General features: G+C 36.5%; 1 protein-coding gene across 1 annotated transcript in view; it reads right to left on the reverse strand.

Annotated features, from left to right (window-relative positions):
• LOC128697810 (uncharacterized) overlaps positions 1 to 25269 on the reverse strand; it is a 136177-nt gene that overhangs the window by 44898 nt on the left and 66010 nt on the right. Inside the window, exons 6-8 of the mRNA XM_070099479.1 lie at positions 22948 to 23116; positions 19644 to 19867; positions 7547 to 7770 (exon numbers count right to left, since the gene is read on the reverse strand). Of these exons, the coding sequence (XP_069955580.1) occupies positions 7547 to 7770; positions 19644 to 19867; positions 22948 to 23116 (617 nt within the window). The remainder of the gene's footprint in view (positions 1 to 7546; positions 7771 to 19643; positions 19868 to 22947; positions 23117 to 25269) is intronic.

Here is a 25269-nt window from a genome sequence, read left to right on the forward strand (position 1 = left end):
AATAAAAGTTAACTCAACACAATTCCACGTTATTTATTGAAGTAAAAAATGTCTACTTCAAAATGATTATACAATGTATAAAATATACATACATCGTGACTTCTGAACATCATGAACCTGAGCTCAGTTCCCCAAATGTATTATAATATTTTGGGGGGTTAGTATAAACACTATTGATATTTTTGGATAATGGAGCAACAGATAGCAACCAAGGCTTTATTATTCAAAGGGGAATAAGAGTACAGGATACTAAATATATGTTTGAGGAAAATAAGGGAAGTCTGAATGAAATTGAGTAGACAGTGAATTTACAATAAATTTTTTTCCAGGTATGTGAAAAGTATGGAAAAGAAATTGATGGCACTCATTGTCACATATAATGGCATCACTGAAGCCAGCCGCTTAGGAATGAAAAAAATCTCGAGTTGGAGACAGTTAAATAATGTGGTCTTTATTGTGACTCTTAAGGGTTTAGCACTTTGTTATGATTATAATAATAATGGCCTTTATTGCTGGAAAAACATTTAAATAACTCAAATAAGATATTAACATGTTCAACCAAGATGCATCAAAATTTAGGGCAGTACAAGTGATCATTTAACATTTATAGAACAGAATATCCTCAACAGTATTTCCAAATTTGGTATCCTAGAATGATGGATAAATTGATAACATCTCATCTTTTTTAATATCAAAATTAAGTAAAGGTTTACTTAGTTGAAAATATAAATCATGAAAATGTCTACAAATAGTAGTTTTAAAAAAACCTTAACGGAAGATGGTTAATAAAAGGCCATTACTAATTATCAATGCTGTTTTCCTTAAAATTGTAATTTTATAAGGAATACATTTTTGCCGTGTTGTCTTCTGCCCAAGATGTTTTACTCTCATTGTTGTGATACCAATGTGTTTATTAGAAATGACTTTACCTTATTCAGGAATGCATACTAATTATAATTAAGGCACAAATGCCATCATTTTCAATAAATCATTTTCCTGTTCATAAATTTTGACTGTCCAAAAGAAACGAAAAAATTCGAGTATGGAGGAACTGACAAACAAATGAGGGCACTTCATTCAACTGAAGTTGTCTGCTAAGCATTTCTTGGAACATTCAATCAGTAGTATTGTGCCTGATTGATAATGACTGAGGATACCAGGGTGTATAGGTATAGGTAGGAACTAAGGTTGGCAGGTTTACTTATACAGTACATCACTTGGTAGTTAAATAGGATTAATGAGGTTCTGCAGGTCTAAAGGAATGGATCATTGCAAACATCTGGGTGCAGCTGGATAAGACATTCCCAACCAAATTTGCTGCATTGTAACCAGGCTCATTGAATGGGCACCCAAATTATCCTCACAGAAATACGTATTAAGATTAGAGAATTCATAATGTTGTGTAATTCTTGAATTTTTCTATTTAGAACATAATTGTCAGTATTGCCTATTGTTTTACGATATATAAATATTTATTATAAATTTACATTAATTCATGTGGTAGGCTAAATTCTTAAATTCTAATTAAAACTATTTCTTTATTGAGCGAAAAATTTTCAAGAAAAAATTCCTATTTAATAATAAGTTACTTTCTTAATGCATTATCCGGATTTACAAATGTAAATTTAAAAAATAATCAAACGTTCTTAACATGCAAATCCAAATCCAAAAAAAAAAAAGCAATGGTGGTAAAAATAATTTTTCTTATATTCGTAAATATCACAGAGACCCATTAACAAAAATGTGTTGATTTTCTTCCATGCGCATTTGTTGGGGAAACTTACCGCTTTTGAGTACTGAGAGTACTGTACTGTATTACAGTTACCCATGTAAGAAATAAAAGGCTATCCATTTTCCTTCATCATGCGCTTTGAGTGAGAGACTTACCGCTTGCGAGTAATGCAGATCCAGTGAGCGTCGAGGGCGTGTTGGCTGGGTGGTGAGCAAGATGGCAACGATTTATTACAAGCACCCTGACTAGCATAGTAAAGGTTCGCTATGGTGCTAAAGCTTGTCTATAAATGCACTCATTAGTTATAATTACTAAAAAAATCGCTGTTAAGGGTAGTTTATAAACACTATACAGTATCGTAATCACGGTACAAAATTGTTGGTGCTTGGGAAGTGACTCTTAACTGAACTCTTGTTTGTACATTTACTACAAGAATGTTAAATTGCCTAGACTTCTGTTTATTACGTTGTGATTAGCTCTGACCACTGTACCATTACTCTAGGGACATATAAATGCTTTAATTCACATAGTTTTTTCACAAAATGTTTAGGCTTGTTTAGAGAATTATAAAGGTTGTAATTCTTATCAGATTACCTAGGATGACCTCTGGTTATCTTAATATTAATATGGAATTTGAGAAACCTTAGTCTTTGAATAGTACAGGAAAAAATTGTATAAATTACTTGAAGTATTTTGGTATTAGTGTTTTCTGCACGATGCTCAATACTTTTACAAATGTATTCCACTGAAACTGATACACAAAACACTTCTAAGATTTGAAACCATTTGGATTTACGATAGCAATAATCTGGACTTTCCGCTGTTTTGCAACTATCCATTAGCACTGCTGATGATATTGAAATGAGAATTTATGTTTGGGTGCCTTAATAAAGTGTGAAGCATTTTATGTAATTAGTTCTATTAATAATTTTTACATTAATTGATAAATAATTTTCTTGAAGTCAGTCACTTCTTGACAGACTAAGCAAAAAGTTATTATGTATTAGAGAGTATGAACACATTTTGTCACATGTCAGTGAGTATTATGAACAAATGTTCACAATCCAGTAGAATATAGCTAAATGTTCTCAGCTTAGCCAAAAACTTAAAAGCTAAAAGTTGATAAAATAATTAGCATATAGTGGAGCAAAGATTTATATATACAGTACAGTATATATATGTTTACCTGTAAAAGGAAATTAAGATGTGTGCCATAGTAAAGTTATTGAAAAAAGCATATACCATTAGTAGTAAGTGAGCATTAGCCTTGGTTGCTAACAGTAGCACAATAGCACAAAAGAGAGGCACTGATGTTTCAACTACTGATGTGGTTGGCACTGTTCACTTTCATATATTAACAAAGTTTCCTACATTCTTAACCAGAAATATTTGCTTTTTTTTTTTTTTTTTTTTTTTGGCTCTCTCCCGTCTAGGTAGGGTGACCCCCCCCCCCCCCAAAAAAAAAAAAAAGAGGACACACTTTCACCATTATTCATTCAATAACTGCCTTGCCAGAAGCATGTTGACTATCAATTAAATTGGCCCTCTGAACTATACCATTTCTATCCTTTCATCAGAGTGCAGGCAATGTGTTTCACATCTCCAGGAATCACCAGCTAACCGGTTTCCCTGAATCCCCTTGTAAATGTTACCTTGCACACACTCCAACAGCCCATCAGGTCATAACAACCACTTGCCTCCACTCACTATCTAATGGCCTGACACAAGCTTGTCGAATGTCCAAGTTCCTAGCACTAAAAACCCTTATTTAACTTGCCCCTCCCTCAAGCCTTTCCTGGGATGAACCCTACCCATCCTTCCTTTCGCCCTGGACTTATACCCCTTCCTGGTCATCCTATTTTTGTGCCATCTTCTATAAACATCTAACCTACCTCAACAACCTCTCCTCAACCACCACACCTAATCTCTGGGCACTGAATTCTCTGCATAAAATTCACACCACACATTGCTCTCAAACATTATCTCCACTGCTTCCAGCCTTGTAGCTGTAATGTTTCAAACCCATGCTTCACACCCATATAACAGTGTTGGTACTACTATACTCTGGTACATTCTCCTTTTTGCCTCCATGGATAAAGTTCATCTCCACAGATGATTCACTGCATTACCCACCTGTTTTCCCCTCATCACTTCAATGGTTCACCTCATCTGTCTTAGTACCCATCCGCCAACAAATCTGCTCCCAACTACCTGAACCCATTTATGTCCTCCATACTTCCTCCTCCAATCTGATATTCAGTCTTGCATTTCCTAAGTTTTCTTGTTTTATTCTCATCATCTTGCTATTTCTTATTTCTTCTGTATTTTTCATGTATTCTAATTCATATTTATATTCAAAGTATTTGTTAAGTTATAAAAAACAAATATTGAGTATGCACAAGCTGTTTAAGAAGATTTTGCATAGGCTGCAAAATATTTCATATATGGAGTACATAATTTGCATACAGGTAATATCAATATAGGTTTTATTTACATGATCCACACCTTGAAAAGAGTTAATGGTTACATTAAATTCTTTATACAGGAAGGCAGTTTTTAGCTGTAACTAATAAAAATTAATAAAACACACCGCGATCTTGTAAACAACCAGATTCCATCACGAACACAAGAGACATTGATATTATATACTGAAGTTTTTTTTTCATGTGAGGTCTACAGAGTCATTTTTTTCTGTTAGTGTTAATGCGACCATACTTGAAACTTCAGAATATCTAGCTTTTAATTTATCACATGGGAAGCATAACACCTTCCTCAGGAGAATATAGAGATTAAAACTAAGACTGATTTTTCAGCATCCTGGGATGCCTGACTTATGTAATAGGATAAACATTTTAATTAATCAAAAAATACTAAATACTGTTGAAGAGTTCCACTTGAGTATAAGTCAGAAAAACATGTACAATGAGAGGGATTCCCATGCTCTTGAAATTTTATCTTGTCATGAACAGCAGAAGTACTTGAGTAACAGATGGTAATTAAAATATTCTGTACATGTGAACTGTATAGTCCTTGTGGCTTAGCGCTTCTTTTTGATTATAATAATAATGTACATGTGAAAGTGTGAGCTTGTGTACCAGTATTGATAACTGGAAGACACCAAGGAAATTACCTAAGATTTGCTTGAATATTAGTATATTTCATATGACTTCTATTAAAAACTGCAAACTTTTAGAACAAACTTTACAGTGATAAAGACATGCATTGTTATACGTACTATCTTATTCTTACTATAGTTAAAAAAGTCTTAGTAGCTATAAATCACTACTGCTTAAGTTTAGCACCAGCAAAATATTAGGACACACATCAGCTTAAAACTCTGTGGGCATACACAGAGTCCTCCATAATTCTGTTGTGGAATGAAGTTTATTAAAATATTAATTAACTAACATTGTTAGCAAGCTGAAAATAAAACCTAACATTTTTAAATATGTATTTAAAACTCATTCAAATTCAAAATTCTAAGTCTTTATTTATAAAAAAAACAAACATGGAAACCTGTTAAATGTTTTACATTCTGGCAGGATTGCTGATCTTTTCTTTTTCTCTCATAAACATTTAAGAAAAGAGGTAAATCTTGCAACTACTACTTAGATCCAGTATGCATCACATATATGCATTTGTGCATGTGTATATACACCAGAGATGTAGTTAAGACCAAACATAACAAGATCGAGACCAAGACCAGACATACTAAGACAAAGGTAGGGATTGAAGTTTAGATATTGGTAGGTGGTGGTGGTGGTGGTACCTGATACTATCTCTCCCATCTTTGTGCATGTTAATTGGACTTCTGCTGTAATTTGGATATACATAATCTGAATGTTACTGTGCTGTATAAAAGTGTAAATTATGAAGGATAGGTGAGGGAGGGGAAAGAAGGTAGATGTTGAGGTATCTGTGAAAAGAAAGAAGTTTATGGAAGCAAAACAAGGGGAATGCACCAGAATATAGTGGTACCAACACTTTTCCCATGGGTGTGAGGCAGGGGTTTTAAACATTGCAGCAAGGAGGCTGGAGGCAATGGAGATGTCATGTTTAAAAGCAGTGCATGGTGTGAATATTATGAATAGAATTTGGAACATAGAAGTTAGACAACAACGTGGGGTTACCAAACTGACTCAAGAAATCGTAATGACACGATTGCAAACAAACCATACCCCCGGCCGGGATTGAACCCGCGGTCATAGAGTCTCAAAACTCCAGCCCATCGCGTTAGCCACTAGACCAGCTAGCCACAATAAGATGAATCTTATTGTGGCTAGCTGGTCTAGTGGCTAACGCGACGGGCTGGAGTTTTGAGACTCTATGACCGCGGGTTCAATCCCAGCCGGGGGTATGGTTTGGTGGGGTTACCAAAGATATAATTCAGAGGGCTGAGAAGGCATTGTTGAGATGGTTTAGGTATTTAGAGTAGATGGGGCAGAATAGGATGACCAAGGTGTATAAATCTGGGCATGAAAGGAAGGGAGTAATAGGGGTCATCCCAGGAAGGGTTGAAGGGAGAGAGTAAAGGAGGTTTTGAGTACTATGGGTTTGAGCATCCAGCAATGAGTGTGTTAAATTGGAATGAATGGGATTGAGTGGTTGTTATAGCTAGTTATGTTGGGTAACATGAATGGATTCAGGGAAAATCTGTTAGTCAGACTTGAGTTCTAAAGGATGGATGGGGATGTTGCAGTTTTGAAGGGTAATTTGAATTGTGATATCTGCATACTTCTGTTGAGACAGATATTGAATAAGTGATTGTGAAGTGTTTTATTTTTTGAGTTGCCCTTCTTCAGTGGAAGATGGCCTATTGGATGTCAGATTGGAAAGAGAGAGAGAGAGAGAGATTATGGAGGAAGTGAACATATAAGCAGATGGTTCTATGAAAAATGAGGTGAAGCATAAAACAGACAAGAGGGGATTAATGGAACATGTACTGAGGCATATGTAGAAAGAAATAAGTTTATCTATGGAAGCAAAGGAGGAAATGAACTGGAGTATAGTATTATCAACACTTGCTATGGGTGCAAGAAACAATTTTTAATTATTGCAGTGAGGAGGAGGCTGAGATATCATATTTAAGAGGGAAGCTGTCATATTTAAGAGTAATATGTGGTGTGAATATTATACAGGGAATTAGGATTACGGTCATTACAGTGTGGTGTTGCAAAAAGGGCTAAGATGGGTTGTGGAGGTGGTTTGGGCATCTAGAGAGGATGGAGTAAAATAGGAGAACACACAGGATGTATAAATCCTAGGTGAAGAGAAGGCAGTAGGGGTCATCCCAAAAGGGGTTGGAGGTTGGGGGTGAAGGAGGTTTTAAGTAGTAGAGACTTGAGCATCCAATAGATGGGTGTGAGCATGTTAGTTCCAAGTGAGTAGACACAAGTGATTTTTAGGGTTTGTTGTGTTCTTGGAGTGTGATGAAGGTAACCTGAATATAAGGAATTCAGAGAAAGAGATGGGAAGTATAGTGTCTAAACTCTGAAGGAGGTGTTGTAAATGTTGCAGTTCTGAGGGTCATCTGAATTGTGATGTCCACATAATGCTGGAAGACAACTATTAAATGAATGATGGTGAAGGTGTTTCTTTTGTTTATTTTAGGTTACCTTCCCTAGGTGGGAGATGCCTAATACAGTAAAAAAAAAAAAGAAAAGAAAATGAGCACAAAAATGAAATGTCCGATGACATAAAGCTTATGTAGCACTTTTTGAAATTTATGTTAGAGATAAGCAAGCAAGAGTTGTACCTATTTTCCCTCCCTGTCTGGCCTTGCTTTCCCTTTTTCCTTAAGCTTAAACTACTTACAGTTGGAGGAGAGAGATTCATGCAAGTGGACCCTCGTCGTTCTGGACCAATGCTAGAGTGTCTCCTTATTGGCAGAGAACCTGTGGATGTCTCGCCAGGAGAAGAGGCCGAGGAATTATAGCCTATGCGTATCTTTGGGGGCATCATTAATTCATTATCCGATAACCGACGTCCAATGGTTGCTGACTGAACGCGAAGTAAGTGAGAGTCCGGTGACGAGGGACCTGATTGGTCAAGCAGGAAATACTATCATTAGTGTTGGAAGGTAAGGTAGTTTAGTTTCCATTGATATCTGTTACAGCTGATCTAAATATTCAGAAGGAAACAGTGCAGTAATTACGTTCTTATCCTTAGTCATATTAACTGTTTTTATATCGCTGATTAGATTCACTTAATTCAGTGTTAAATTAATTGTGTACATTTTGCAAATGAAGTTAGGTGTGTACTTTTGACAGTACACTGTAATATAAATACATATATGTATGTATATATTATAGTTATATGAAGTTAGGTTTTACTGTGCAATAAATATTACAGTATGTAATTAAAGTCATAATGACAAGACAAGCAGACTTCAATCAAAACGATTAATATTTAATGCAGTACAATACTTTATTTAATTACCTGTGAATGACTTGTGAAAATTCTCTTAAAATATAAACATTGTGATAGACATTAATTCAGGGGAAACACTGAAAAATTAAGCTTAATGACATAATACAATAATTTCCAAAATAAAAATAAAAGAGATAAAAACATTCTTCACTAAAACATTTATGATTGTGGCAGAAAGTAGCTTAGTAATAAGGTACATAAAATAAACTCTTGAAAAAAACATGATTTTTTTTCACTGTGCATTTCTAGCTGAACACTGTTCATATACTGTAATACAATCTCAGATGTTTAGCATGACTCTTGGTGATGCTGTGAGGCTGAGCCCGGGAAACAATACAATAAATCTGAGCAACCCGCTGTATCCAGGTAGTGCATTTTGACTCTTAGCCATCTATGACAGTTTAGAGGAGTGCATATTTAATGTGGAATACATGTACAGGATGGCCCTGCTTATACAGCAGGTTAGGTTCTGGGTTACCGCTGTAAAGTGATACATAATCTTTTTTCACTTTCAGATGCATATAAAAGCTGGATAACATGTTTACACTATCATTCATTACACTACATTCATATGGTGAATATGAAGAATGGGTATAATTGAAAACTGCTGTATTAACAAGCACTGTAAAGTGGGGCCCTCCTGTAGTTTGAAAACTGTAAGCAGAACTAAGTGACCACCATTAAGTTTTCAGACGAGATTGGATCTGCTGAGTGGTGTCCTTCTGAGTTTGCCCAGATTTTATTCTGGACAAGAATTACAACCATGACCAAGTATTTAGTACTGAGGAGACAGGCTTATGATGGAAGCAGATGTCATCAAGAACCCATGTCTGTAAGCAAGAGAGAGTTGTGCATGGATCAAGGCAACGAAAGATCATTGGATGTTGCTTCTTCACATCATTGCAGAGAGAGAGACTTAAAAGTGGAAACCCAGACTGCTGTACCACCTAAAGAACCACTATGCCTTTTATCTGAAGGTACATGTATGTGATATTTTTTATTTAGTTTGTGTATGTAACTTTGAAAACTTTCTTTCTTTCTTTCAACGCACCAGCTGTATCCCACCGAGGTGGGGTGGCCCAAAAAGAAAAACAAAAGTTTCTCTTTTTAAATTTAGGAATTTATACAGGAGAAGGGGTTACTAGCCCCTTGCTCCCGGCATTTTAGTCGCCTCTTACAACACACATGGCTTACGGAGGAAGAATTCTGCTCCACTTCCCCATGGAGATAAGAGGAAATAAACAAGAACAAGAACTAGAAAGAAAATAGCAGAAAACCCAGAGGGGTGTGTGTAGTATATATATGCTTGTACATGTATGTGTAGTGTGGCCTAAGTGTAAGTAGAAGTAGTAAGATGTACCTGAAATCTTGCATGTTTATGAGACAGAAAAAAGGGCACCAGCAATCCTACCATCATGTAAAACAATTACAGGCTTTCATTTTACACTCACTTGGCAGGACGGTAGTACCTCCCTGGGCGGTTGCTGTCTACCAACCTACTACCTAGGAACTTTGAAAACATGTGATAATATTTTTTATTTAATTTGTTTATGTAACTTTGGAAACATGTGATAACTTTTTATTTAATTTGTTTATGTAACTCTGCAAAAGCCCTTAATAATGCACAGTATTTTGGAGTGTTAACCCTTTCGGCGTCAGTCCCATAGTACTATGTCATGAGTTCAGCTCACTCAGATAAGTTGTGAGCAGTAAATTTGGGCCTGGATATGATAAAATGGGTCTATGCAGTAAATGTGCACCATATAAACAAAATGCTGCAGCACACTGTGCATAATGAGAAAAAACTTGCGACCATGTTTTTGGTTGAAAACAGCAACTTTGCAGTTTATTTTTGTATGTTTTTTATGGTTGTATTCTCGGTTTCTTGATCTCATTGATAGAATGGAAGATATATTACAGAAATAGAGATGATTTTGATTGGTTTCAGGACTGAAAGTACCTTGAAATTGAGCTCAAATTAGTGGAAATGTTCTATTTTTGCTGATATTCCAGAGTACAGAAATGATGTCACTTGTCTAGTACGTGTCCAACTGGCCAGTCTAATGCACACTTAGAAATGCGCTGACATTATTTATACAATTATTATAATAATGTAGCAGTCTGCATAACAGTAAATCTTCTATTTTTTGTGTATACCTGGAGTATACCTCTAGAGGGTTTCGGGAGTCAATGCACCCGTAGCTCGGTCTGAGACTAGAACTCGTGGTGAATCAGGGTCTGATCAACCAGGCTGTTCCTGCTGGCTGCACGCAAACTGACGTACGAACCACAGCCCAGATGGTCAGGTACTGACTGTAGGTGCCTGTCCAGTGCCTTCACTATACATTAATAAAATAGTTTTAACTTAAACATACTTCAGTAATGTTACAGACATTGCATCATTTTAAAAACAATAGATATGATTGCACATTAATATGCAACATTGAAAGGATCATTCCTGCCAAGTGAATGTAAAACGGAAGCCTGCAACTGCTCTGCATGATGGTAGGACTGTTGGTGTCCCCCTCTGAATAAAAATTCGAAATGGAAAAAAAATAATATAAGAGGGACCTGGAGATGTAACTAAGGAATAGAGGAATTTTTTTTTAGTGCCACGAATGTCCTCATTGTTTATTCTGGACCTTATTTTTAAATTGGCAATTTTTTTAATTTTGTGTGAAATTGGTCAAATTATAGATTTCTGATTACTTTATTGGGTAGTTGAAATAGGTAAATGGGCAGTTTCTTGTACTCATTCAACAGAATAGAAGGAATACTAGTGAAATAGCTATGAGTTTGGTAGACCTGAACAATGGAATTAGCCAAAAATAGGGTTCAAAGTGGGCAAAATCGCCGATGCGTATATATCACTGAGACCACTAACTTTGCGAGAGCGTAATTTCATAAGTTTTCCATCAAATTTTGCACTCTTGGTGTCATTACCATCAGGAAAAGATTTTCTATCATTTTTATAAGAAAAAATAATTTTTTCTTTTTTAATTCTTCAATACTGAGAGCAATTTTGTGAGCAGAGGTCTTGCACTGTCAAGGGTTAAATGGAGTATTGAATATCATACCATGAGCTTATAATTCAGTACAGGGCACCACAAAGCAGACATGCTTTACAAAATACTTTGTTCAACCAGCAGAACTCATCATCTGAAGATGCTGCTGCAACACCTACAGAACAAGCACAACCTGTTGCCTTGGCCCAATAATTTCAGGTCCATAATCCTTTGCCATGTATTTGATTCCAGGAAGTCAGAATGTGAGGTAAGGATCTGCAGTATGTATTCTATTTAGTTTTGAATACAAAAAATTATTTCAGTCCTAAAACCCAACCCTGGTTTTCTCATAGGTTCTTCAGTTAGCACAAAGCAACTTTATTGCACACAGGGTTTACAGAAATGCAACTAATGCATTATACAAGGATTTGCTGTATTTATTGTGTCAGGTATCAACTGAATCTGTTTTTCTCACAGAAACTTGTAATCTACACCTTAACCTTTTTGCACAAACTTTTAAAAGTGAAAATTATAAATCACTTTGTATACTTCACTCAAAACTCTTTACATAAACATATATTGAAGGAGGGGTGTTAATGTTGCAGTTTAAAAACTGTAGTGTAAAGCACCCTTCTGGCAAGACAGTGATGGAGTGAATGATGGTGAAAGTTTTTCTTTTTCGGGCCACCCTGCCTTGGTGGGAATTGGCCAGTGTGTTAACAATAAAAATATTGTATTCAGGGAAGCAAGTGGTTAGTAACCCCTTCTTCTGTATAAATTACTGTAGAAAGTTGAAAGTGAATATAGATAAGAGTAAGGTGATAAGGGTATCAAACAATTTAGATAAAGAAAAATTGGTTTATCACATTGGAGGGAGGGAGTATGGAAGAAGTGAAAGCTTTCAGATATTTGCGAGTTGACTTGTCAGTGGATGGGTTTATGAAGGATGAGGCTAACTATAGAATTGATGAAGGAAAAAAGGTGAGTGGTGCGTTGAGGTACCTGTGGAGACGAAAAATGTTATCCATGGAAGCAAAGAAGGGAATGTATGAGAGTATAGTGATACCAACACTCTTATATGGGTGTGAAGCATGGGTTGTAAATGCTGCAGTGAGGAGGCAGCTGGAGGCAGTGGACATGTCGTGTCTAAGGGCAATGTGTGGTGTAAATATTATGCAGAGAACTCGTAGTGTGGAAATTAGGACAAGGTGTGGAGTTAATAAAAATATTATTCAGAGGGCTGAAGAGGGGCTGTTGAGGTGGTTAGGTCATTTAGGGAGAATGGAACAAAGTATAATGACTTAGAGAGCATATAAATCTGTTGGGGAAGGAAGGCGGGGTAGGGGTCGTCCCCAAAACAGTTGGAGGGAGGGGGTAAGGGAGGTTTTGTGGATGAGGGGCTTGGACTTCCAGTAAGCGTGCTGCGTGAGTGTGTTAGATAGGAGTGAATGGAGATGAATGGTTTTTGGGACCTGATGAGCTGTTGGAGTGTGAGCAGGGTAATATTTTGTGAAGGGATTCAGGGAAACTGGTTAGCCGGACTTAAGCCCTGGAAATGGGAAGTACAATGCCTGCACTTTAAAGGAGGGGTTTAGGATATTGGCAGATTGGAGTGACGTCTAAACTGTCATATCTGAGCGTCTCTTCAAAGACAGTGATTATGTATGAGTGTTGGTGAAAGTGTTGAATGATGAAAGTTTTTTTTTTTTTTGGGGGGGGGGGATTTTCTTTCTTTTTGGGCCACCCTGCCTTGGTGGTATATGGCCGGTGCATTAAAAAAAAAATTGTATACAGTTAAGGCCATTGTATCCTTTCTGCCACAGGACACAATATACAGCAGTGCACTTCTAAATAGTGAATAATTTCCTAAATTTTGTCTAGGTATATTTTAAACTCTTACATATTATCCTATAAACCTAGTGGTTTCATTTATATTGTGATGTCTGTGCACATCTGGAAAGACAGCTATGACATAAGTGATATTTTCTGTGGGATGTCCTACTTTAGTGGAAAATTGGCATAGTGTTGGGAAAAAAAGAAAACCAGAGATTTAATTAATGGCTATTATTAAAATAATTACTGTACATTTTAACTAAAAAAAATTTGTTTTTTTCCATGACCACAATGCAGTGCTCCTCCTTTTTATTTTTATAAAAATATAAAACTTAAAATAATGAATTAAAAAATGGATAGATCCAACAACTGTAACCTCAGTTTGCATTGATTGAGCTACCCCTGTACAACAGTTTATGCATTACAGCAGACACAGCAAAACAGATGTTTACACAATGCATCACGTGGCATCCTGCGAAGAGTAAGAGAAATACATTACACAGGTTCAAACAATTACAATACACATGCAGCACAACACTCACTGCGAGTAATAACAATCACAGCTTGTGCTTGTTGAGTTTGCTTTTGACATGAGTGAATGAGTGTGGACCAGGAATTTATAACAGAATTTGAAAGTTAAGACACTTGTGCAACATCTGGTTATCTTTATTGTAAACGTTCGCCATCCAGTGGCTTTATCAATATAAATTCTTGGACATAATTAGAAAACAGAAGAACTATACAAAAGATGAGGTAATCAGTCCCTCAGCCTTGGAGGTGGTGTTTACAACACCATGGTTGTAGAGATTCTGAATCTCTACAACCACGGTGTTGTAAACACCACCTCCAAGGCTGAGGGACTGATTACCTCATCTTTTGTATATAGTTCTTCTGTTTTCTAATTATGTCCAATAATTTATATTGATAAAGCCACTGGATGGCGAACGTTTACAATAAAGATAACCAGATGTTGCACAAGTGTCTTAACTTTCATCTTGTCGGTATTGTATACCTGTCTTGCACATAACAGAATTTACTCTTATCTCATTAGGTAATATAATATTTGATGCCTCTCTAGCATGATGTATAGCTCAGGGCACTCATAAATGCATAATTTAGAATGTCATGTGGTAAAATAGTGTTTCACTAAATGGTACAGGTGCTCCTTCACTTACAATGGTTCAACTTACAATATTTCAACTTTTTGATGGTGCAAAAGCAGTTACCTTGGAGATGAAACTTAAGATAATTACCCAGCATGAAGGCAGCAAGTCTGTAACATGTGTACATTTTTTTTAACTTTTCAATACTGGTATTTAGTTACAGTAATTATTTGTATATTTACTTGTTCAGTGACAACAATTATTTAACTTATTTAGCATATCATATTTGACTTATGATGGATTCATTGGAACATAACCTTCATTGTAAGTCAAGGAGCACCAATATACTGTTGATGCAGACACAATCCACTTTGATGATTGACCGTTGAACTGTTACTCATCAATAGGCAGAGATTAAATATTATATGATGCATAAATTTTTGCCACATCATGGAAAATAGTTACAGTTCCAAAAGCAAACTTACATAGCTATAAAAATAAAGAAAATTTCTAAAAACAATGTCAGTTTGATAGAAAATTAAAAAAAAAAAAAAGAAACTTGACTAACGATTATAGCAAGACAAGAATTTTGAATATTACAGTAAGCCTAAATTTACATTATGAAAATTATCTTAGGACTAACACACAATCATTAGTCAGTAAATCCCAGTGGTAAATCCCGGTTGTTTTGAGTTAGGATTTTGGTCCCGTTTTCAAATGATGTACTGTACATATCTGTGTTCACAGGCGCTGGGAGATTAGTTGAAAGTGCTCCAGGAATTTCAAGAATTGGAAAACTGTTGATCCAAGATATAGCGTGAAATATATAAAGTAATCAATTTATGTTTACCTTGTAAAAATTAACTGGATATATAGAACCTAACCACCAATTAGTTGTTTAAAGAATATTTTCCACCCTGGTTTCAGCTTTCAGACATAGCCAATTTGAGGGGAAGAAATTGTCCAATTTGTGAGGAGGAAACAGCTCATTTTTAGTTAAGGATATTTCCAAATTTTAACTGAATGCAATTCAGTTTGGGGAAGGAATACTTGCAAAATTTGAGACAGCTAATGAGCATTCAATTTGCTGAATGACACTGCCCAATTTTGGTGAGACAGAAGAGGGATGAGCTGCTTATGGATATTTAGTTTCAGAAGAAACTGTTCAGTTTGTAAGGAAAAAATACCCAATTTGAGAGAGCAATTATCCATTTACCATCATTATATTCAGTATAGGTCATGCAGTACCTGGGGAAATAGGAAGCAGTCATGTTTGATCTAAAGGGAGGTCAGATCAAATTCCCTGAATCTAGAGCCCCCTCACCAGAGCATCATAAAACCTTCTTTAAGGCGAGAAGCCCTGTGCAGTCTTGGAAAAGGATATTATTTCTCTTTGAAAAACATTATTCCATTTGGAAAAGGACTACTAATGTTTAGGATGAGCATTAGCCATTGGAAATAGTATGTAAAACTACTTGTTGAAGGTACACTGCTCAGTTTTGGAAGGGATCCTCTTTGTAATTTTGCAAGGAACACTGCTTAGTTTGTGGTGATCAGTGCTCATTATAGGCCATTATTGCCTGGTTTTGGTGGTTGATGTCCAGTATCAGGGATATAATGCCAAATTTGGGGAGGGTAATTCCCATTTCAGAAATGGAATAATTATCAGTGTTTGGAGCAATACAAAATAAAATTTAAAAAACATGCATAATTTGGAAGGATAGTAGGCATTAATTTGTGGTGATAATGGTCAATTTGGGATACAATACCAATTAACTATCTCTTAAGTGTTTTAGTAAAACACTGATGAATTGTTACGACTTAAATATTCGTTTCTAAATGAGCACTTTGCTAGGCAGCAAGTACACCTGAACTGAGGAAACCATCTACAACTCCAGTAGCAGGCAAGTGTACATTGGTTTCTTTCTTCCCTACTGAGAATCAGAGGGACAAGAAGTTGATTTTTACAAGTGTCTTTGTTAATGCCTAGAAATAAAAAATCTTAAGCTGGAGCTGGCATAGAAAATTTGGAAGAAATGTGTGAAAATTATTTAATATGTTTGTAAACCCTACACTAGAGGGAAAAGATATTTGATTCGAGGAATTAAACCTTTTTCTTCCCCAAATCACCCCTGATTATGTCTCACTCCCCAGGCACATATGACTCTAGCTTTAACACTATCACTAAAATACAATTATAATGTAATAGAACCCCTGCCCATCAGAATAAATTATTTACATATTTTTGTGTAATTTAGCATGCACTATATCCTCTGGGTCAGTACAATATTCATTCTTTATGTAGTCCATGTAGTATTTGTTTCAAAGTTAGAAAAAAAAAGAAAAGATAAAATTAGTAAAAATATTATGCCAAAAATACTAACATCAATGTGCTGTATTGACTTTCAAAAATACAAGTGCAACCATTCCAAAAATATTCAAGAAAAATACACTAAAATTACAAAAACACAGCAGATAACATGACTAGCACTTGTATACATCTACTGTACATAACACAAAGTACACATCATGTTCAAGTTATAATAAATTATTATTAACATGACGTTAAATGAAAATAATAACTTCCATTTATTTAATGTGCATAATTCTTCATATATATATATATATATATATATATATATATATATATATATATATATATATATATGTGTGTGTGTGTGTGTATATATATATATATATAATATATATATATATATCTATATAATATATATATATATATATCTTCTTCTTCTTTCAACACACCGGCCGTATCCCACCGAGGCGGGGTGGCCCAAAAGGAAAAACGAAAGTTTCTCCTTTTACATTTAGTAATATATACAGGAGAAGAGGTTACTAGCCCCTTGCTCCCGGCATTTTAGTCGCCTCTTACAACACGCATGGCTTACGGAGGAAGAATTCTGTTCCACTTCCCCATGGAGATAAGAGGAAATAAACAAGAATAAGAACTAGAAAGAAAATAGAAGAAAACCCAGAGGGGTGTGTATATATGTGCTTGTACATGTATGTGTAGTGTGACCTAAGTGTAAGTAGAAGTAGCAAGACGGACCTGAAATCTTGCATGTTCATGAGACAGAAAAAAGGACACCAGCAGTCCTACCATCATGTAAAACAATTACAGGCTTTCGTTTTACACTCACTTGGCAGGACGGTAGTACCTCCCTGGGCGGTTGCTGTCTACCAACCTACTACCTATAATATATATATATATATATATATAAAATAATAATAATGTCATAAGACCATAGAGTATTACTATAGGTTAATATTTCGGTAATATAAATGCTCTACCTTGTTACGTAGTTAAGCCTTGATGTAATGTACTAATGGGGGAAGGGGAGGGAGGAACTGGCTGACCAGTAATTGTGATTGTGTTGTTTCTGTCTTGCAGCAACAGTAACAACAAACAGTTCTGTAACCACCACACTTTGTCCGTTGTTTCCAAATCGACCGACTTGGCAGAATTTTTCCTGCATTTCCTAAGTTCATTAAATCAAGGGTTGACTAATACTGTGCTAATATCCTAAGATAAAATCTATGGAATAATTCTATGAATAGTACTAACACTAAAACTAACTCTTGGATATGTAATACACATAGCCTAATTTATTATGTTTGGGCCAACATATACATAAAAACTCGTAGTAGCTAATTTATTTATTAATCGTAACTTAAATTTGTACATAGTACATCAATTATTGTAACTTCTATTCCTCTGCTTACACTTTATACATACTGATGGTAAATAATTCATTAATACAATACTGCCTACTACTATTGCACTACTCTACCACTATTACTGCAGTATGGCTCCCAAGTTTTAATACTAGTGCTACATTTAATATACAGTGGACCCCCGCATAACGATTACCTCCGAATGCGACCAATTATGTAAGTGTATTTATGTAAGTGCGTTTGTACGTGTATGTTTGGGGGTCTGAAATGGACTAATCTACTTCACGATATTTCTTATGGGAACAAATTCGGTCAGTACTGGCACCTGAACATACTTCTGGAGTGAAAAAATATCGTTAACCGGGGGTCCACTGTAACTATTTGTATTATTACTTCAAAATCTTGTCTCCACAGTTTTTACTCGTCATGCAAGGACCTGCATCGGGAAAGAATTTCATCACACTGTGCTGTATTCTAAAAATTTAAGGTTTTGGACTAATCCCAATTCAAGTATCTCACATCAATTCAGATACTGCCATCAAGCTGTCTCAGTTGTCTATCAAGTTGATTAATCTACCTAGGTAAGTACTTTCTCTTTTTTTATTTATTTTGAATATCCTTTTAATTGTAAGTACATTTTGGCTATGACAATATATGTAAAACTTGTGATATTGTTTATTTTATTCTAGTAAATAAACTATTTATAATGAAAATATTTAATTTTATGTATAGATTTTAGTAGTTTAATATTCAACCTGCCAACACCTGTGATGATTAAGTAAATTTCTTGACATACAATATTAAAATAAAGATAAGATTTAATCTTAAAATGAATCCGTTTCTTCAACATAAGCATGCAACAGGACAAAAATCTTAATAGTGCCATTTTAAAGACATCTCCAAGATAAAAATACATTCTTCTACCATGAAGAAAGAGTTCCATGTAATATATGTAAATCAAGTTCTCAAAGGAAAGAAAAAAATGAGAAGTTGAAGGAATAAGCTTTTACTTAAATATGCAGTGACCAAATGTTAATTTTTCATTGTGAAATGGTTATATAGAATATTTTGGTTATCTCTGTGTAACCCATATGGGTTTAGTGCTAGTCTTTTAACATATTGTAATAACATTTTTGGATCTATATGTAGATAGTATGGAACATATTACTGCATTTAATTTTAAACGAATATTCACAATGAAAAACAAAAGTTTAAGAAAAAATTTGCAAACAGTAATATGAATGAATATTAGAAAAATGGCACCAGCACTCCACACACCCTCATGAGACAGCTCTGGTGACTGGCAGATTCCTCAGCAAGGGTATTTTAAAACCTCATGCTGCAATTCAGCAAATCACTTGAGACCCTATATGAACCCATCAAAATTGTGGCTGTTCTAATTAAGGGCCAGAAGTAGATTTAAAAAAAATTATGCCTGTTTATTGGACTCTTGGGTTCATGAGCTGTGACATGAGGTGAACGCTAGGTGATGATGAATGTGTTGGGTGGATGTGTATAAGCTTTGCATAGGCCTATATGACTGCATCAATGAGAAAGAGGCCTGTATATTGTAATTCTTGTTTTCTTTGCACTCAAAATAAATCTACAGCTATTTTCTAAATTGTATAATTATTTATATACAGTATTCCCATGCTGTACATCAAATATTTTCTCTCTGAAGGGGTTTTAACGTTAATTTTGAATTGAGACAACGCTTCCATGCTAGATCACATTGTAAACCTACATTAGATACAGGCCTCTCTTCCAAGGCTGTCTGCCACATTTTCCACCTACACCTTTTCACCCCCACAATCATCACCATCACATAATACAACCTCTGGGATTTACCTGAGAATGAGTATCCCATGTAGCTTATACCTGACGACCCTCTGCGGGAGAGGAAGTCCTCAGCACTGGAGGACATGCGAGTGTCATGGATCTTAACATTGGGCACAGGAGAGAAGGGCGAGAGGGACATGTTATCAGAGCTAAGTTGGTGACGCAAAAGTCTCTTCTCACCCGGGCTGCTTGCCAAGCTCAGGTTGTCTAATTTCAACTTGTTCCGCTGTTGTCTGTGAATATATATATATATATATATATATATATATATATATTTATACATATTTAGCAGTAACATGAAGAGATTCTGGAAAAACAATTAGCAGGACACTAATCCTGAAGGTGGGAAATACAGTGTCTACTGTCTGAAAGATAAGTTTGGGATATTGCAGTTCAGAGCAGTTATTTGAATTATGGTGTCCATGCACTTCTTGCAAGACAGCTATTGGGTCACCATACCTTAGTGGAAAATGGTAAATATATATAAAAAGTAATAACATACACTACCTAGGAGTTTGTTCCACAACTCTGTTGCCAAACAACTTCTTCCCTGTATCCTTTCTAAATCTAAATTTCACCACCTTCAATTCATTACTATGAGTCCTCTCTTAGTTAGATATTTTTAACTTGCTGTTTATATCCCCTGTATTCTTGTTTTCCATTTGTACACTTCAGTCATAGATTCCCTAATTCTATGCCTTTCCAGAGAGTGCAAGTTTAGTGTCTTCATAGGAAAGGCTTCTAATAAATGGGATCAAGTTTGTCATCCTTCTCTGTATATTTTCCAGTGCATTTATGTCTATTCTGTAATATGGAAACCAGAACTGACTAGTATAATCTAAATGAGACTCCAGCTATATCTTCTTTCTTCTTTCAACGTACCAGCCGTATCCCACTGAGGTGGGGTGGCCCAAAAGAAAAAACTGAAGTTTCTCCTTTTAAATTTAGTAATATATACAGGAGAAGGGGTTACTAGCCCCTTGCTCCCGACTCCAGCTATATATCTTTTATATATTGCTCCCGACTCCAGCTATATATCTTTTATATAAAGTATAACTTAAGGTCTTCTATTATTTATATTTCTTGATCTTCTTTCAACAAACTGGCTGTATCCCACCAAGGCAGGGTGGCCCAAAGAGAAAAAACACGTTTCTCTTTCTAGCTTTAGTAATGTATACAGGAGAAGGGGTTACTAGCCCCTAGTTCCCGGCATTTTAGTTGCCTCTTACAACACGCATGGCTTACAGAGGAAGAATTCTGTTGCACTTCCCCATGATATGAAGCCAAAAATTCTTTTAAGCTTTCTTGAGAGTACTTATACACTCTTGTCTTGGCTTTAAATTTCTGCTGAACAGGACTCATGGTATTGCCACCAGTTATGTAAAGAGGAAGAGTTTCCACATCTATTCTGTGATAGGGCTGTAAGGCTGGCTTTTGTAATACGATTGATTTTTGGTAATTATGTATTATTTATCTCTAAACATGTATACTACAACAGTGCACGACACAGAAGCAAGCAGAGGTATATACAGTGGACCCCCGCATAACGATGGCATCACATAGCGATTATTTCGCATACCGCTTACTTTAATTGCAAAAATTTTGCCTCACATACCGCTTAAAAACCCGCTTACCGATTTTCCTCCGAGACGCGTCCAATGTGCGGCCTGAGCCACGCTCACATGTTCCGCCGGTGGCATTGTTTACCAGCCAGCCTCCGCGGTAACATCCAAGCATACAATCGGAATATTTCGTATTATTACAGTGTTTTCGGTGCTTTTTCTGGAAAATAAGTGACCATGGGCCCCAAGAAAGCTTCTAGTGCCAACCCTACAGCAATAAGGGTGAGAATTACAATAGAGAAGAAGAAAAAGATCATTGATAAGTATCGCTACTATTGGTGGTACAGCTGCTGCTGCTGCTGCTGCTGCACTGTCAGCTGCTGCTGCTGCTGTAGCATCGTCTGCTGCTGCTGCTGCTGTAGCATCGTCTGCTGCTGCTGTAGCATTGTCTGCTGCTGCTGCTGCTGCTGTAGCATCGTCTGCTGCTGCTGCTGCTGTAGCATCGTCTGCTGCTGCTGTAGCATTGTCTGCTGCTGCTGCTGCTGCTGTAGCATCGTCTGCTGCTGCTGTAGCATTGTCTGCTGCTGCTGCTGCTGCTGTAGCATCGTCTGCTGCTGCTGTAGCATCGTCTGCTGCAGCTGTAGCATTGTCTGCTGCTGCTGCTGCTGCTGTAGCATCGTCTGCTGCTGCTGCTGCTGTAGCATCGTCTGCTGCTGCTGTAGCATTGTTGCTGCTGTACCACCGTCTGTTGCTGCTGTACCACCGTCAGCTGCTGCTGCTGCTGTAGCACCGTTGTTGGTGTGGCTTATTGAGAATACCAAGAAACAATTAACCCCAGAGGATTTGCCACCCAGGATAACCCAAAAAAGTCAGTGTCATTGAAGACTGTCTAACTTATTTCCATTGGGGTCCTTAATCTTGTCTCCCAGGATGCAACCCACACCAGTCGACTAACACCCAGGTGAACAGGGAAAAATGCCTGGAACTAGTGCTCATATTGGTGAATTTAAAGCCAGCAAAGGTTGGTTTGAGAGATTTAAGAATCGTAGTGGCATACACAGTGTGATAAGGCCTGTTCTGGAAGAAAATGCCAAACAGGACCTACAGTACTCAGGAGGAAAAGGCACTCCCAGGACACAGTGTCTCATCAGTCATTGCTGCATCTTCAATAAAGGTAAGTGTCATTTATTCTTCATTTAGTAGAGTAGTACATGCACAATATATACTGTGCATGTACTACTCTACTATTGTGCATGTATCCTTCTCTTTGTGTGTGGGAAAATGTATATTTCATGTGGTAAAATTTTTTTTTTCATACTTTTGGGTGTCTTGCACGGATTAATTTTATTTCCATTATTTCTTATGGGGAAAATTCATTCACATAACGATTATTTCGCATAACAATTACCCCTCTTGCACGGATTAAAATCGTTAACCGGGGGTCCACTGTACAGAGAAAAGCCACAGTCACCAAGATTTGAAACCACATGTGGTGAGTAGCATAGCTCCCCACACTTGGTTTCAAATTTTGCTGACTTGTAGTATTTCTCTGTATATATACTACAAGTGAGATAGGAATAGGTTATTGTGAAATACCATATTAGAGTATACTATAATTTAAGGTGTACTGTAGCAAATCTTAAAAATATATATTTACTACCTGTGAAACATTAAACCCATGTGAGTCTTATCATTCAAACAGCATTTAATATTTTATGTACTAAACCCAGGTACTCTTTAGGTATGCTTACCTGTCAATATGGTCAAGCATCTCATGAATAGTCTGGAGGAGGAAGCTGAACTGGAGGAGATTAAGGGAAGGACTGATGGTGAGAGGCAGCAGTGAGGGCAAGATGCGGGTAGCCAGCAAGTTAACACTTAGTCCAAACTTCTTCACACCCAGCATCAACCGGTAGATGTCTACAAGAAGATAAAGGCATAAGATAGCAGGTCAGTCCAAACATCTTCAGTGTCTGAAATTGTTTTTAAAAACTTCCAATTGGTGTGGGCACCAGGTCATTCATCACTGTTAATAATAATACATAGATGTATACCAAGCAAGCATACCACACAAAAGCAACAACCAACCCCCAAAATATGAAATAATAATGTTAACAAGTTCATAATAAAAGAATATGGCTACATTAGGTTCAACACAGTCTGCATTAATTTAAAAATCTCTATCATTAACAATAGAGGAGAGACAAGATCATTCACAATGTGATTGAGTTGTTGATATGTTGAGTGTGGTCTTGTTTGGTTACAGGTACCTGTGACCACTTTCAAAAGTTCTCATTTCCATATTGATGACAGACTTCATTGTTGACTGCCTTGTCAGCCAAGCTGTTCCAGCCTGCAGGCGTACATTACCATTGTAACCTGCTGGTTTCACTCACTAGCTTCAGGTAGATGCTCAAACTTAGGCACGCAAATTCAAAATATTGCATTACAATTTTCAGAATCAATGTATTGTAGATAGATATTACTTAGAGTCGATATCTGGCTCCACTCTACCTGATCACAATTACCCCTCCCCCTCCCTCTGGGTATGGTGCTTCTGAGTCGAAGACAACATGAAGTCAAAGAAGCCTCCTTCATTCTGGGATGTAACACTGAATAACCCAGGTGCAAATCTTCCCATTATATAATTTAATTACAGTCACAGACCCCTACACAGTACCACCACTACACAATCAATACTTGAAGAACTGAGACACTTATGCAACATATGGGAATATTTATTGAAGAAACGTTTTGCCGCACAGTGGCTTCATCAGTCCAATACAAAGTAGAAATGGGTAAGGAGAGGAGTTTGAGGTAATCAGTCCCTCAACCTGGAATTGATGTGTTCAGTCCATTACTCTTGTAGGAAGTACAGCATAGGGCCAGTGGGACCTGCCACTATTGTAAGTAGGTCGTCATCCTAAGGTTGGACAAGCGTGGAAGTCTTTGTACCAAGATCCCATGATGTTGCAGTGTCTGACAGATGTGATGAATGGTTTTGAAAACCGACAACTTGAAGAATTGAGACACTTATGCAACATATGGGAATCTTTATTGAAGAAACGTTTTGTTTCTTCAATAAAGATTCCCATATGTTGCATAAGTGTCTCAATTCTTCAAGTTGTCGGTTTTCAAAACCATTCATCACAATCAATACTACTACAATATCACTAGTAGTACAACCAGAATTCATTGCCATTACCATACAGTCACTGGAGAAAAAACATTTACAGAGAGGAACTTTATTTAGGAGTTTCACCTGTGAAAGGCTTTAGTCAGTATACACAGATGGACAATAAGTATATTTATATACATGTACAAGCATAGGTAAGCAGCTGGGTCACTGAGGGTGATGTATGAGATAGGGGCACTGCAAGAGGCCTACCAGGTCTTCTGATGACCAGTATATATGAGTTGGGGTAATGGTTTGACTGAACTGAAAGCTCTTCGATTCTGTTCGATTTTATTTTGTGTACAGATTATTGCAGCTTTCAGACATCTGTATAGTATTTTGTCTATTTCTTTGATGACCAACTGGGTTTCCAAGATGTCAAATATTGCATTTGTGTCCCTATGTATCATGCAGGTGTTGTTCATGTTGACTCCTACACACACACACTGTTCTTGCAACCTGATCCGAAGGTGACGGGTCTCTCCCCTACGTACATTACTGGTCATACCTCCATATTACGTACGCGCCTCAATTGTTGTGGTTCTGGTAGTTGTATTTAAGCTTGGTCAAGTTTTTGATGGCACTGGGTATGATAGTGGCAACACCGACATTGTCCCTGATGAGGTTATAATATATCCTGTAGGAAGGATAATTCTTCTATATTCTCTGGTTTTTGCAATGTAAATATTTTATGTGCATAATCCCTGCAATTCTGGATGGTGTGTGCAGGAAATCTAAGCACTTGAAGATGTCTTTCAGAATGTTGCACTTCATAAATATTCTGAGCTGCAGATCCTGTAGACACACACAAAAATATGATAAGTGCACCTTGTTTGATTCTTTGGTCAGTATCATTAATAGTTGGTGTATTATATTGTTCTTCTTGGCTGGTTTTAGA

The sequence above is a fragment of the Cherax quadricarinatus genome, chromosome 68, assembly GCF_038502225.1.
Source record: "Cherax quadricarinatus isolate ZL_2023a chromosome 68, ASM3850222v1, whole genome shotgun sequence".
NCBI lineage: Eukaryota > Metazoa > Arthropoda > Malacostraca > Decapoda > Parastacidae > Cherax > Cherax quadricarinatus.